Source organism: Prionailurus viverrinus, chromosome C1, assembly GCF_022837055.1.
Source record: "Prionailurus viverrinus isolate Anna chromosome C1, UM_Priviv_1.0, whole genome shotgun sequence".
Taxonomy (NCBI): Eukaryota; Metazoa; Chordata; class Mammalia; order Carnivora; family Felidae; genus Prionailurus; species Prionailurus viverrinus.
This window is the reverse complement of record NC_062568.1, coordinates 200,692,166-200,707,514: the sequence shown is the minus strand read 5'-3', so window position 1 is coordinate 200,707,514 and position 15,349 is coordinate 200,692,166. Positions and strand designations below refer to the sequence as shown.

The 15,349-nt window shown below is 48.3% G+C and overlaps 1 protein-coding gene across 3 annotated transcripts in view; it reads right to left on the bottom strand.

Annotated features, from left to right (window-relative positions):
- The window catches only part of UBR4 (ubiquitin protein ligase E3 component n-recognin 4), a 131,698-nt gene that overhangs the window by 66,409 nt on the left and 49,940 nt on the right, over positions 1-15,349 (bottom strand). For all 3 annotated transcript variants that reach the window (XM_047869235.1, XM_047869236.1, XM_047869237.1), the window contains exons 40-54: positions 13,842-14,024; positions 12,701-12,859; positions 11,995-12,147; positions 11,320-11,547; positions 10,867-11,024; positions 9,724-9,895; positions 9,241-9,442; positions 7,922-8,085; positions 7,264-7,480; positions 6,059-6,275; positions 4,054-4,117; positions 3,482-3,616; positions 2,323-2,497; positions 1,303-1,443; positions 314-435 (exon numbers count right to left, since the gene is read on the bottom strand). In XM_047869235.1, the coding sequence (XP_047725191.1) occupies positions 314-435; positions 1,303-1,443; positions 2,323-2,497; positions 3,482-3,616; positions 4,054-4,117; positions 6,059-6,275; positions 7,264-7,480; positions 7,922-8,085; positions 9,241-9,442; positions 9,724-9,895; positions 10,867-11,024; positions 11,320-11,547; positions 11,995-12,147; positions 12,701-12,859; positions 13,842-14,024 (2,490 nt within the window). The remainder of the gene's footprint in view (positions 1-313; positions 436-1,302; positions 1,444-2,322; positions 2,498-3,481; positions 3,617-4,053; positions 4,118-6,058; positions 6,276-7,263; positions 7,481-7,921; positions 8,086-9,240; positions 9,443-9,723; positions 9,896-10,866; positions 11,025-11,319; positions 11,548-11,994; positions 12,148-12,700; positions 12,860-13,841; positions 14,025-15,349) is intronic.

The window sequence follows — 15,349 nt, the reverse complement described above, 5'->3', positions numbered from 1 at the left end:
TCACTGGAACTGGATCTTGACGTTCATTCACACACTCATTTAATTAACAGTAACTTAGCACAAACTATGTAGCAACCGCCGGCATATTCCCTGGGGACTTAGCACTGAACAAGAAAAACAAAATCCATCCCTGTTTCAAACCTTTCTATTCCATGAAATGAGTGAGATTATAAAGATTTCACTGATATTCAAAACCCTTACTTCCCATTACCTTCCTTTAGGTCTACTGTATTTCCTAACAAACTTACAAAAAAAAACGTTTCCCAACATTCCCAGGCCAATACAAGATATCTGGGGCTGGCCCGATACGTACGGGACACAGTAGCATCTGCATGTAGATCTTGGATGCTGTATTAATACAGTCCAGCTCACACGTGCAGTAACCATGGATAATGTCTACCAGGGCGTTGACGGTAGCTTCAATGTGAGTTAGGCCTAAAGGGGAGGAAAATACAGTAGAAAAACTTCTAGCTACTTGAAAATCTAACACAGAAGTACAAAGTCTCATCCCCACATAAAGGTCAAGCTAACAAAAACCGGCAAGGGCTCACGCGCTCGGCAGAACAAACAAAACACACATACAAAAGGTGGGTTATCAACATCGTTTGTGATTTACTTTATTAACAGTCTCCTAATCTCTCAAACTGTCCTCGAAAGCCTTTCCAGATATCCTGCATCACTGAAGTAAGTAGGTGTCTACTCTTAGAAACCAAAAGAGAGGGTAGAAAAGTATGACGAGATGAGATTGTACGTGTTCCCCATAATCCTCAGATCTTACGTGATGATAAACTTGACTCTGACCCGCCTTTTAGGTTTACTGCCCGTGCAACCTGCAAACACAAATGAGCACCAGGGCTCACTCTACTTTCCAAGATTGCTATTCGGATCCTTACTTTTCCACGTACACTTTGGAGAGTGAGAAGTTAGATGCCACACAGCAGCAACTTGGGAATAAAACATTCTCAAGCTGATGCTTCACTTCTCCCTTCTGAAGTGGCTTTGATCAAGCTCCCAAAACATTTTTAGAACAATTATAACTGCCGGTAAGGATACAGAGATACACAAAAGTGCCCTCTATGAGAAATATTCAACCCCAGGGGAGGAGATACGGTACGAGAAAATCCCGCTTCTCTGCCACACTGCTGAATTCCTGTATCAGAAAGAACGCATTGATCTCAAAGCCTTCTATTTCCTGACTATTAATTCTGGAAAAAATGGTTGGTGAAGGCTAAAGGCTGAGGGCTCGATCTGTTCAAAGACAGAACTTCGATCAGGCCTCAAGAATCCCTTTTAACATGATACCTGGCAGGCAGGCAGGAGCCAAGAAGGCATTCTTGGGTTTGGATGCGTGGAGTTTCCAGAAGTGGTTCACCAGCTGGGTGATGAAACTGCAGCAGTCTCCTTCCAACTGCTTCTGAGGATCTCTCCCCTCATCCGCTCCTTCTACGCAGGAGACAGAAAATGATTAACAACGGTAAATCTGACATGGAAGTTAATTTGTTTTAAGGTTAACTCAGGTCAAGGAAGCTTGCCTGGGGAGGGAGTTTCAAGTGGGGCCCCAATCAATATGCCAACTATCCCTAGACTCCAGCAGGCACATCTAGGAAAAAAACAGTCTGGGAAAGGAATATCACAGAAAACATTGTATGTTAGAATTAAGTAGAAAGGGGAGCATTCGGGATCTTTATAGCAGACTCCGAGATCTCAGGTCCAACTGCTCAACTTCTAAAAACTAGGGGAACACGTGAGATTTTCTGGAATGACTCCTGGATGAAAATATTAGGAAGAGGAACCGGATGATGACAGCAGATGGGAGCATGTAAATAACAGAGAATTGTAAAAACATCAATAAACTGTATTTGACAAAGCAAAACAAGTTAGGTACCCAGCCAACGTGAAGCGAAGGGAGGAAAACAGAATCAAGCATGGAGAAAGGCCACTGCACATGTTGTTAATAAAACACTGGCAAAAAGAATAGCAGGAGAGCAAGATTTGACCCTATTACTTTAAAGCAACCAGGGCCCAAGCTTAGCTTTGCCCTAAAATCTTAAGAGGTAGTTACTTCAGACAGAGGTTATACCTGACATCCAGAGCACTAAATAGACTCAAGGATGATTGAAGGGGCAAGCAATAGAAAGAATGTTCGCTTAAATGGTATAATCTGAACGTCAAAAGCCCTACAAGATACGAAGACAAGGGTAAAATCCCTGTCTCAAAGCATGCAGTCAAGGCAGAGGCCAGAGATACGAAGAAGAGAGTGAAAGGCTATAGAAAGTGTTATTAAGCAGATTTCAGGATCACGACCAGGTAGGCCAAGTTCACCTGTTTCCATCGGGGGCAGCTTTGACTCCGTAAAGTGGACAAGGTTGTTAGGACGCATGATGGCAATGGAGCGAGCTGTGATCACCAGCCTCTGGAAGACCTCGGGGTCCAAATCCTTGCCTTCTTTGCTGGATGTGTTGAGACACTGCACAGCTTTGCTCAGCAAGGCCTGATCCTATAACAAAAGTATCACAGAGGATGAACCAAAACGAAGGGCTGGGTAGGATACTCGAGCAAAGAGGACAGAACAGCTGGCAGATCATCAGGATGGCTACCTCCTCTCGGGAAAACAGGTTAATTACCGCCAACTACCGGGAACAAGTTTTCAAAGCAGCCCAGTACAGGTAAACTTCTTCACACAGAAAACATTAAAGGCACAAAATTCAGAAGTCATGAAATAAGTATCAAAGTGTGACAGGAAAACGTGGACCCACCTGATTCTCCAGACCTGCAACATCCCCAATCACTTTGCTACAGTGGAAGAACCGTTTCTCTGTGAGTTCCTATCACAAAGAGTCTGTTTCTAAACTGCCTTTCCTCAAGAGGTTCAGCAGGTGAAACCTGAATTTCTCGGTGTTCTGGGTTAGGGGCACCAATGCTAACCATGGCATCTGGCCTGTTGGCTTCTTCCTCCTTGATCTGTCACCTTTTCCATCTATGGCAACTGGTCTCACTTACTGCCTTCCGCCACCACTTACATTTATAGGTGAGACTTCCCCCTCTCTTCCCCCTGCACACCCACCCCTGCCCCCAGATTCCCCCTCAGAGTCTCTCCAACAACCATTTGGCAATCTCCCCACAAGCAAGTACACCTAATCTAGGGTTGTGCCACAGCTGGAGGAGGATCTCCGCGATTCCCGAGTCCTCACACTTTTCCAAGGAAAGCACCCCCAGTCTTTCTTAGATCTTGCTGATGCTATTAGTGGCCAAAAACTCCGTGCAAACCAGGGGCCCATCCGACAGCTTGTCATCAGTTTTGAGGGGTAGTCATTAATTTCCCAGGAGAGACTTTAGATGGGTCTCATCTCAGTGGGGTCGTTTCCCCACCAGACTTCACACTCCCCTCCTCATTTGCCACGTGAAAAGTCAGCTCACTTGATTCCCCGTCAGTACCACAACCTCCACTTCCGCAGAAGGCTTCCTGGGAGGGAATGAGTACCTTATGGCTGTGATAGGCCGAGCGGCTGGTGTGCAAGCTGGCCAGGAGGCTCTTGGACTGCTGCTGAACACTGGCAGGTGCCGGCAGGGACAGCAGCAAAGTGGCCAGCTCCTGGGCTGCATTCTTGTTTCTCTCCTGGTGCAGAAGACAGCAGAGTTCTCACTAACCCCACCAAGTCCATGCGGAATGAACGGTCTACGCTCTGCCCTCCCCCTTCCTCTTTCCAAGGCCACCAGTGCTAGGTTATGCTCTACGGACTGCTGAGAGCAAGATGAAGATTTTCAGAAATGACAATCCTCCCACAACACGGGAGCAGGAATCGAGTCCAAGCCTATGACTCCTGGAACAGCGTTCTTTCTACCAGCACTCATCCGACTCTATGAAATGCCCTTGCTATGGATCCCCCCAAAAGTAGGACAGAAGGCCTTAAGCCAAAGACTTCTCTGGAGCTTCTCTGCAAATCAAGATTATGCTATAAATATTCTTTAGCTGCAAGGCCTCGGGCCTCTGACAACTCCACTGACTTCCCGCCTCTTCAGAAAGCTCCCATATACTTTGAAAAAGTCACTTGCCTTCTCGATGATCGGGCCAACAGCAAAGCAGCTTTCCAGGGCTTCTAAAGAACTCACAACCAGCCTAGGGAGACAGAAAAGCTGGCTTGAGTACAACAACAACCCTTCTCTCCAGTTGTGCTTTAGCCTGTGCAAACTATAGACGGAGGGACCTTGGGGACAGCTAATGAATGCCAAATACAAAATCAAAGCACAATAAGACCTGCCACAGGCACCATGCATATCGTTTCCTTGTGTTACAGGCCAGAAGAAACCTGGCTCCTGCTTGGAGATCAACCTGAGGCCACGTTCATAATCCGGAACTGAAAGACAGGGCTTTTCTTCCTCAAAGCGGATAAGTGTGCTTCCTTCTGCTGCCTGTGGCAGGGATCACTGAGAGGGGCTTAACAGTCTTGCTGCAATGGGACCCGAAGCTCAGGTGCCCATACATAGGTAGGCAAAGGGATACACAAAGGGAAAGGTTAAAGCCATCTTCTTACACTGGGAAGGTAAAGGTAGTATTTTATTCACACCTCCATGAAAACGCACAAAGGCACTTCCTAGGAGTCCCTAAGTACCGGGAGAGAACAAACGGCATTTTCAGGAGCATGCCAACTGCCAACATTCAAAGGGTGCAACAAAGCACCTTTAGAAAACGGAGCCATTTTCTCCTGGGAAAAAGGAAACCCAACTGTGGAAGGGTACCCAGCAACATGCTCCCCAGGGCTTATTCCTGTGAGTTTAATGGGGCCTGGTAAAAAGACCAACATCCTGATGCTGAGGCTCCGGGCAGAGAGGGAAAGGTATAGAGAAGGTAGCTGGAGGGGAAAAGGTCAAAGGGTAGAGGAAGGCAACAAAGAGCCGGGGAAGAGGGACCCGAGGCGTAAAACGCAGTTGGACAGAACAAGTTGTACGCTGGCTTGTCAGACACTAGGACTCTCCCGCTGTCCTACGGCCCGCCCCCGTCCCCTGCTCACCCACTGCGGAGAAGGAGCGGAGAGGAGCGGGGTACGGAAGAGCACACTAAGAGGTTCTGGAGAGGCCAACACCAAGTGTGCACGCACAACCCTCCACACACTCCACTCTTACACGGGATAGCTCGGCAGCCATGCAAGGACCAGAACAGAAAGAAGCAGGAGGACTCTTCCACAGAAGCAGGATCAACGCAAAGCCACACCATTGGTTACTGCTCTCTGGCACACACTCACCCGTGCAGAGAAAAGAAAGAGGGCATACTAACCGGTCCAGCTTGGTTAGGGACTCAGTTTCAGAACTTGGGGGAGAAGCAAAGGGAAAAAAAAAAAAAAGGAAAAAAATGTGAAGCTCAGAGAAACCTGGAAACACATCCTAAGCAAACAATATAAGAATAGGGGAGGGGGGGGGAAACAAAGAGAAAGAGAGAGAAAAGGGAGTGGGGAGGCTGGTGGTGGGAGGCAATGATTCCAAGCCAGGCTATTCTTTCCGACTTACGATGTAAGAAACTCAGCGTCTTACATCATGAGTCACTTGTCTACCGCGGCAAACCAGCGGCCCCTAGCACAAAGAAGCCAAGCGCAATGCTTAAGAAGGCCACTGGGGGGAGCGCCAGGAGGCTGTGAACTCCGCCGCAGGTGCAGCAGACCGCCCCTTGCCAGCAGCGCCATTACCACATAAGTTGGCTGCTGCAGAGAAAGAGAAGACGATGAAATCGGAATGAACCGGAAGATCTTCCCCTATAATGTCAGCAAGACTGGACCCACATCTCTAACACTGGCTTAAGCATCTTCTACTCAGCAGTCTCTCTGGCTACTCCAAAGGGCACCTGAGCATTAAGAGAAGGCACAGAAGCCCCCCCAGGCAGACTGGAGCCAGACGGCCCTGAGCAGGTTTCCAGGCTCTGTTGGTACGCTAAGGGGGCACAGGGCTGTGTAACAACCTGAAACTCGCAGGCTGGACCCGGTAGTTCTGAGAGACTCTCTCGGGACAGGCTGTGCCGGGAGAGGGAAAAGTGGTGAGGACCGGAGCCAACCCCTGCCGGTGTCGGTACCTCTCCAGGACAGTTCCACTGGTGGTGGCAGGGGCTGCAGAGTCACTGTCTCCAGTGCCATTGCTCTGGTTCAGGTTCGAAGGACAGATGTTGCTGACGGAGGCAGAAGGGAACTCTTCCGGGGGTTCGTCAGGCCAGCCGAACTGCTCCTTAGTCTTGCCATAAATTTTTACAGCATCGATCATGGTGACACCTGCTGGATCCACCGAGGCCCCAACTGCAACAAGAGAAGCCTCTGGAAAGCACATTCTCTAAAGGGCTAACGTGACCACCTCGCCTCCCAAGACCTGACAAGGCAGCAAATCCCATCGATTTTTGGTACGGAAGAACTCTGTCTCCTGAGACTCGAACAGCACCTTAACCCTGAGGAGACGGTGATGAAGCATGAAGCAGTCCCTCCCTGTGACCGAAGGCCTAGAAGTCCGCTTCTCAGAAGAGCCCCTGGGAAGCACCGCGGGAATCCTCTGGTGCTATAGGGACTCCGGCATCTGCCGCCCTCCACCTGCAGGGAGCTCTAAGTGCTCCCTTGGTTCAAAGCACAGGTTGTCATCATTCATACCGATATCAACTATCTCTAGGAGCAAGAGGGGCCAGTAAATGGCACAGAAAAGTGCTAGACTTGTGAAAAGCTCACGGATTTGTACTCTGAGAGCTTAAAGTATTTGATAGCACAAGGCCAGGCATCTGTGCTTTAAGAGAGCCTGGTGAGGGTGCCTGGCTGGCTCAGTCAGTGAAGCACACAGCTCTTGATCTCAGGGCTGTGGGTTCAAGCCCCATGCTGGGTATAGAGATTACTTGATAAAATCTTAAGAAAGGAAGGAAGGGAGGGAGGGAGGGAGGGAGGGAGGGAGGGAGGGAGGAAGGAAGGAAGGAAAGAAAGGGAGAAAGAAAAGAAAGAAGAACGAACAAACAAACCTGGGGATTGTGTGTTTATCTTGCCTCCTCTCTGCCCACCCATGCAGGCAGCCATTCCAGCAAGGCTGAGCCAGTCCCAACAGAAGCTAACCCTCCCCATTCTCGTACATCCCTCCCCCACCCCCTTGCCTCCTTTCCACTTCCAGTGAAGCTCAGGGTTTCAGGATGGCAGAGACCACTGAGAAGCAGAGAGCAGAGGGTTCCCAGAATACTAGAGAGCCACAGAGAAGTGGCCCCCAAGTCAGCAGCCAAGTGAGAAGGGTGGGCCGTGCCAGGAGCTGGCGACTCACTGAAGAGGTTCAGCTTCTTGTCAGCCTGCAGGGCTTCTTCTCTGGTGAAGGGGAAGTCAAACCAGCGCGAGCGACTCAGGTTAAGCTGCATGGTTCTGCCGAAAATCTCAATGTATGATGGGGCCCGTTCGATGGCCTGGGTCCCGATCTGGATCCGCATGCCTGTCATCACCATAGTGCTGTTGTTATTGCTGATTTCAATGGTGAAGCCGCCAGGCTAGAGGGAGGAAAGGCGCACATCAGAGAATGAACACGAGTTCTTGGGGGCAAACGTATAACCCTTCACCTACAGGTGCTGAAGCATGCGACCCCAGATGAGTCCTTTATCCTTCTAACGCCTTGGTAATGACTTGCTTACTTCCAAGGATAGAAAAATAGAGGCAAGGGAGTGGACAGTCTCCAACTGCAGGCTACTTTCTCATCACTAACCACCTCCTGCTGCCCTCTACACAGTGACCCCGTGGCTAACGTTGGAACGGGAACCCTTCTGCGTGGAAGTGAAAATAGCCATTTATTCCAGGGACCACGTAACTGGAAGCAAGGGTGACTGTAAGCATATGTTTTACACTCGCATCCTAAGAGAGGATGTGTCTTTGAACCACACGGTTTATGAGGTCCTTCCACCCGGGCACTGTACCCAGCCCAGCACAGTCCTCACCTTGGTGTTGGCCACATACATGCCGGTGGAATTCAGCCGGTGCTTTATCTGCTGCGCATTGTAGACCTGCAGGAGGTCGTTACCACCAAACTCCACATCTGTCAGCTGCTGGTTGTGTTCAAAGAAGTCGATGGGGAAGGTCACCTGGCTGGACGTGCGGGTCGCTGTGGGGAGCAGCACCAGCGTGTGAGAGCATCAGTGCACACTCCCACCTCTACACCCACTCCATGAGTAAAGCGCCTCCTAGGCTGAGCCCACACTCCAACACTCCAATCAATCTCTGCAGGACACCCGGGATCACGACGTGTGCCTCAGTACGATGCCTGCACAGGGCTAGCTGTCCAACAGTCGTCACCCCTAACCACAACACAACCCGGCGGGACAAAGAATTTGCGTGTGGTATGGAGTACAGCTAGTAGCAACAGGCTCCCCTCATGACTGTTTTATTTAAAGTAAACATGGGGCACCTGGGTGGGCTCAGTCGGTTAAGCATCCGACTGTGGCTCAGGTCGTGATCTCACAGTTGGGGAGTTCGAGCCCCGCACTGGGCTCTGCTGTTGGTTCGGATCCTGGAGCCTGCTTTGGATTCTGTGTCTCCCTCTCTCTCTGCCCCTCTCCTACTCACGCTCTGTCTCTCTTTGTCTCTCAAAAAATGAATAAACGTTAAAAACTAATAATAAATTAATTAACTAAATTGAAAATAAATAATAAAAAAAATAAAGCACACAATAGAAACTACTTCTTTACAGGAGAATGAGCTGCGTCGTCATCTCAAACATGGACTCCAGAACAAATTTCGGTAGCTCTGCTTAACCGGAGTCACTCACTCTGAGTTTGAGCCTTCACACCCTCAAGAGTCCTCTGTCAGTCAGGAGTGAGACTCCCGGCTCAGAGATCTAGGATGGATTCGTCACTGCTTGGTAAGAAACGGACCAACGGAAGCAATCTATCATCCGTCAGTTCCACCCTCCGCCTCACATCAGGCAGGCCATGTTCCCAAACCCAGAGAAAAAGCTCTCCAACAAGGTCCACAGAATCATTCTTTACCAGGCACCTAAGAAGCGCTGGCCTGAAGTGGAGAGCCAGGGAGTGCTTGCCAGCTGCACGATGGGTCTCTAAAAGCCACAAAGAACACTGGTGGCCCTAGGAAACTTGATCCTTCCTTTGGGAAATCAGCTAGCACCTATCTCTACCTTCATAGAACAGACAAGCAGAACAGTCACCGTTTCCCCACGGATAGTCATTGAGGTCTGTTTCGGGGCTCGTCTAGAACACTGCCAACCCCATTCCCCCACCGGTCTTTCCAGGAGGGGCCTTACTGATGGTAGCAGTTTTGCGCTTTCGCACAGGCTTCATGATGCTGACGACACTGCTGGGCTGCAGGGACGGCTGGAGCCAGTAGGAGGTGTTCTCCACGTTGGCCATGTAAATGCGCAGGCTGCCGTCCTCACACAGCAGGATCATGGTGGTCCGCTGCTGCTCATTGCAGGCCGTGTGCCGAATGGCAACCATGTCTTGGATCTGGCGGAGGGGACAAAGGAGGGTGTGAGTTCCCACAGCTATAGATCAGAACCTACGGAAAAAAGGCAGAGAAGCAACTAGCTTTTGGGGGTGCGGAAGAGTAACAGTCATTTGGGGGTGCACAAGAGTAACGAAGAAAAGGCATCTAGGAGAAAATTGGTGAAAATTCTTTGATAAACCACTTTTACTGCAAGAGCTGGAGAAGTGACATAATATACAAATATGGAAACAGAAAATGAGACCAGGTTCACAGCCAAGTGGTGGAAGAATCTGGCACTGACCTTTGCTTTAGCAGGAAGAGTCTTAATCTCTTGGATAAGGAAAGTGTCTGGCTTCACCATAACTACCAGGGGCACACCTGTGGTTTGCTGGACACAACACACCAAGCCAGGGTGGTTCATCACCTCGGACCACTGGCAGAGGGCAGGAGACGTCTTACTGCCACCATTGGAACTGCAGATGACAAAACCGGCCACAGTCAGGGTACCAATCCTGACTTCCTTCTCTTGATTTATAGGCCATACTGACTAAATACCTGATTCCCAGAGCAATGTATTTGTCCAGGGACTCAAATTACCCACGAGCTTCAGTTTTATTCGAGCCATGTATATATTCTCATATACCCCACGGTGTACCTCCAGCAGGAGTCCTGACTTAAAAATCTCCCCTGCTAGGTTCCACTGTCTGAGGGAAGAGGTGGCCCCCTGTGCCTAGAGGCTGTCAACTGCATAGGCCACGGAGCTGCCTAAGGCATGATCCTTGGTCCTAGTAAGAATCTCCAAGTACATCAAGTTCTGTGTGAATGGCATCCATCTGCCTTCACCTCCAACCAGCTAATGTTTCACAAAACAGAGGACAGAAATGGTGCCTATAGCACTTTAATGGCTCTTCAAGGGCAGGCAGGAAAGACAGAGCCTAAGCCTCTTCTCCCTGCTCTCTAAATAAACACTTGCCACCTTACGCACACCTCTATCATCAGGACACCTCATGCAAGCCTCTACTCCCTGAACTCCAACCATACTCCCACTGCTGACATCATGTTCCGTTTACTGATCAGTAACTACCCCAGCAAGGAAACTTAAAGGGCATTCTGGCACATAGGTGTCTGGAAGCAACTTACATTCCCGTTTCAAAACTTAGTCATCACAGATTTGCTGCCTCGACTACAGCTTTTCCCTTCTGAGTGACAGCGGTCCCCAAACTTCTTCTCATAGCTTGGGGTCTGCGTGGCAGAGGACAGAGCATGCCAACAGCCACCCTGCCAACACTAGGTGCCTCTTGCTCACAAAAGGGAAAGGCTTGTGGGAGGAAAGTAAGTTTCACCAGATCCCCAGCAGATGCCAGTACCGGGCCAGGGGAAGCTCCCGCTGAATGTGGGCATCACGGAAGCTGAACACAGCTTCCTGAACACGGCTCCTTCCCACCTTTTGATGTTGATGGAGAAGAGCTGCAACACTTCCAGAGTCGTCCTGCTGATGGTGGCTGCAAACGATTTGCCTTGACAATAGCTGAAGAACAACATCTGCAGCACATGGGAGTAGTAGACGGACACACCACCACCTGCCACCTGGCTGTTACTGTCCTGTCGGGGCAAAGACACACAACACCTGCATTAACCTCTCATGGTGCCTCAGGGACCAGCATCCAGCTCTGCTGGTTACTAGTTTTAAATCATGATCACAGGTTCTCGTAATCTGAGTCCCTTGGGTAAATCTCAGAAGTACCACGAGAGTCATGGAACTTCACGTTGAATCAGTTTGGTCCTAAAGGACAAGAGTTTCTGCTATTGGGGAAAAGGAGGCAAGAGGGAAAAGAACAACAGAGAAGCTGCTAGGCTAGCTAGATCTGGAAGAGGAGAGAGCAACATCCGCCCGAACCTTCAGGTCCTCGTGGTTGATTTCCAGCACGTTGGTGACGTAGAAGGGGCCCTGCTGCGCACTACTGGCCTCTTCCATGAGCTGGGTATAGATGTAACCAGCTGAAGACATTATAACAATGATGTTCTTTCCCTCCTCATTGAAGAGGAAGGTAACATCTCTTATCTTGGAGCTCGGTAGGAGAAAGTAGAAGGTGGGGCTCAAGGCATCGACAGACAGGTCATAAATCTGCAGGACAGAAAGAAGGAAGATCAAATAAGGGAGGTCTATTTCAGCCCACCCCCAAATTATCCTGGAGAATCCAAAGACCTGCCATTGGCAAGTAATGAGCATTCATTCTCCATCCCACAAGCATCTGTGTCAGGCACAAAACACACAAAGACAAACATCTTTCTACTCTCCCTCAGGGAATGACCAGGGGAGAGACACATATCTACAAATTTTGTGATAAGTACAGTAATAGTCATGCACTAGGTACAGGAGAACCACCAGAATCGGTATCATAAAGCCTACAGATGGAAAGCTCTAGCTCAGCATCATAACAAAAGGCAACACAATGTTAGGGTCGCTCACCTTTAATTTCTGGGAGAAGCTAGCACATAATGGAGATCAGACATTCTGGATTTAAAAACCAAACCATTCTAGGACCACATCATCAATGAGCACTAACTATACCTTGACAAAGTCCGCAGTGACGATCGCTAACTCCGTCTGCGAACCAGGTAACCACACAGCTTTAATGATGAAGTTGCCCGTTGCCAACTGGGGGTGTAGCACCAAGTGATCCGAAACAGAGCCTGAGCTACTGAACGTCAGCACATGGCAGTCCTAGAGAGGGTTTAGGGAACAGACTGGTTAGAAGATGGTGGGAAGTAGGCTAACTCAAGTCTTCCGTAACATTCCCTGACTTCAGGTAGGGAGATATTCAGGTTTCGAAACACACAAAAATCATTTCTGATACAAGAGAAATCTGAAAGAAACTCAGGAAAAGATTTCTTCTACATTTGAAAGGCTTTTAAGTGTTAACCTTTTTTTTTTTTTTTTAAAGGGCTCTCCCATGCAAAACAGGAGAGTTCTTTTTACAGTTTTATTTACTTGGTGAACAAGCGTGCACGCCAGAAGGGCAGAGAGAAGAAAGAGAGAGAATCCCAAATAGGCTCCACATCATCAGCACAGAGCCCGACGTGGGGTTCAGTCCCACAAACTGTGAGATCATGACCTGAGCCTAGATCAAGAGCTGAACGCTCAACTGACCAAGCCACGCGGGTAACCCTAGGTTTTAATCTTGACAGTGAGTATGAGAAAGCGGTACTGACAACAGGGGAGAGAAGAGGAGTGGGATCAATAGCACGAAGTGGTCGAACCTGGACCCGATTCTTACCTTGAGCCCACAAACGGCAAGGTAGTCCTCCTTACAGGGATTGCCAGTGAGGCTCAGCACAGTAAAGGGGACGGGGGCGGAAGCCAGGCGGGTCAGAGTCAACTTCCTTTTGCTGGAATCTGCTTGCTTCAGGAGTGCAGAGAGCTGCAGAACGGTGATCTGCAAGGGAACAATCGCCAATGTATTCTTACCCCTGTCCTCTTAGAGGACGGAGAGCCCGATAAAAGCTCCTTCGATGGGTACCGCTCCGCAGTTAAGTGTCTCAGGAGAAACCTACACCAGTATCAGCTTCTCTTTCTCCGGGATGAGATATGGGATGCCCTTCCTTGCCTCCTTCCAGTGACGACAGAAGAGAAGAGCAAAGAAACCAACTCCTCTTCGTATATTCAGGTCATGACAAGAATTAACCACTTCCTACATACTAGCATCCTTTCTAGTTTTCTAAACAAGTTTGGGGTGTGTTTGTTGTTTTTTGGTTTTTTTTTAAGTATTTTAGAGGGAACTTACAGACTATTCGGATTTCCAGTTTTTCACTTAAGTTAAAACAACTTTTCTGGTGATGAAAAAAAGCCAGAATAACAAAAAAAAAAAAAAAAAAAAAAAAAAAACCCAAAAAAACAAAAACAAAAAAAAACGCTGAGTTTGAGTTAAGATACCTACTACCCTTCCAACTTCTAACTTGTTCTATAAAACGACATAAACTTCCCTGTGTCGTCAGTGGGCCAGGAGGGCAGGCAAGAACTAAATAAAGAACACTGACTCTTCCCATGAAGACCTTTATCTCTTGGTTTGTGCCCTCCCTCCAGCAGGACCATACCAAGCCAAGAACGGGAGCCACGCTGGCCTAGGTAACAGCTAGTCATTACCTTTCTCTGAGAACTTGAAGGGTAGGTTTTGACAGGGAAACTACTCATCAGAAACAGCATCTCTGTTCTAGTCGTACTGCTTCTAAGTCTGATCAACGAACTCAGGCTTCGTGCTGATTGAGCTCTGTCCCCTAAAACACTACCGGACCCCAAAAGACTTTTTCCCAGATTGCCAATCGGAACATTTCCCAGAGGGCCAACTGGAGCAATCTGTTTTGCTTAAGCACTTAAGACAAACAGGACCTAAAATGAGCGGGAAGGAACCGGAAACTCACCTTGCCTTTCTCATGGCTGACAGCCAAATGCTGGCGGCGCCCATGTGGGGAGGAGAGCACGCACATAGCCACCCGCCGGAGCACGTGGGCACTGATGAGCTGTCGAATAGTCTGGCCCTGGTCTCCGCTGTAATTCATCCGAACATTCTCAAAGGCGCCTTCCTGGGAGCCTAAGGTGGGAACCTGGCAGAGAAGGAAGCAGTAGTAAGGCAAAGAGATCAAATGGATTCACCCGCTATTCACGTGACCGAGAAACTGCACAATGCACTCAAAACTAGCGGGTTCCAGGCTCTAAGCTATGGACAAAATTATTGCCAACCCAGAAAGAACAAGATACTGAATGTTTCATAAGGCTAAATTTAATTAATACAAAATACTGCCTTCCAAAAATGTTAAAATGCCCCCCCCCCTTTTTGTTAAGTCAAAGAGTGGTGACAACAGATGAAATGTTTTTCATTGCTCTAACCTGGGAAAACTGGGTCAGCAACTTTATAGATCACCAACACGAACCCAATACTTTTTAACTTCACCTTTAATAGCTGAAAGTCTAAAAACCACTAGTGTAAAACTGACTTGTTTTTAATAAGATACCAGAATATATGTGTATATATACCTGTGTGCATTTCCAAATGACTTGTGAGTTCTATTCCTAGACCTCATTCGTTTGTACGTTTCCCTTTCGAAAGCACACCTTACGCCATTTTCATTACTTTACGCTGCTACTAAAGAGAACACGCAGAACACGCCAGAAATCCTAGACTCAGTGCTGAGCAGGTTTTAAAGTGGATAATAACTTACAACTTATAAGCCATTTCATATAAAGAAACAGAATTGCCTAAAGGGCTAGAAGCAGAAGATGACAAACACTATTTATGCAAGCCAGCAGAACCTTAGGGGAGAAAAGGTTTTCTACTTTATTATACAGAAGAAACTTCTAACTACTACAATTGCCCCCAAATGTTATTCCTCATATCCTGGAGTTGATACATTTTTTTTTTAAATTTTGTTTTCAATCTTTATTTATTTTTGAGAAAGAGAAAGCAAGGGAGCAACAGAGAGAGAAGGAGACACAGGATCCAAAGGAGGCTCCAGGCTCTGAGCTGTCAGCACAGAGCCCGGCGTGGGGCTCAAACTCACGATCCATGAGTTCATGATCTGAGCCGAAGTTGGACGCTCAACCGACTGAGCCACCCAGGCGCCCCGGGCGTTGATACATTTTTATGAACTGAAAAGGGGACTTATTTACTGGGTTGGTCCAAATGACCTTTTGTGTCTTCTTTTAAGACACACTTCAAGAGCGCCTGGGTGGCTTGGTCGGTTGAGGGTCCAACCTCGGCTCAGGTCATGATCTCACAGTTTGTGGGTTTGAGCCCCATGTTGGGCTCTGTGTTGACAGCTCGGAGCCTGGAGCCTGCTTTGGATTCTGTGTCTCCTTCTCTCTCTGCCCCTCCCCTACTTGTGCTCCGTCTCTCAAAAATAAATAAATCAAAAAAAAAATTGTTTTTTAT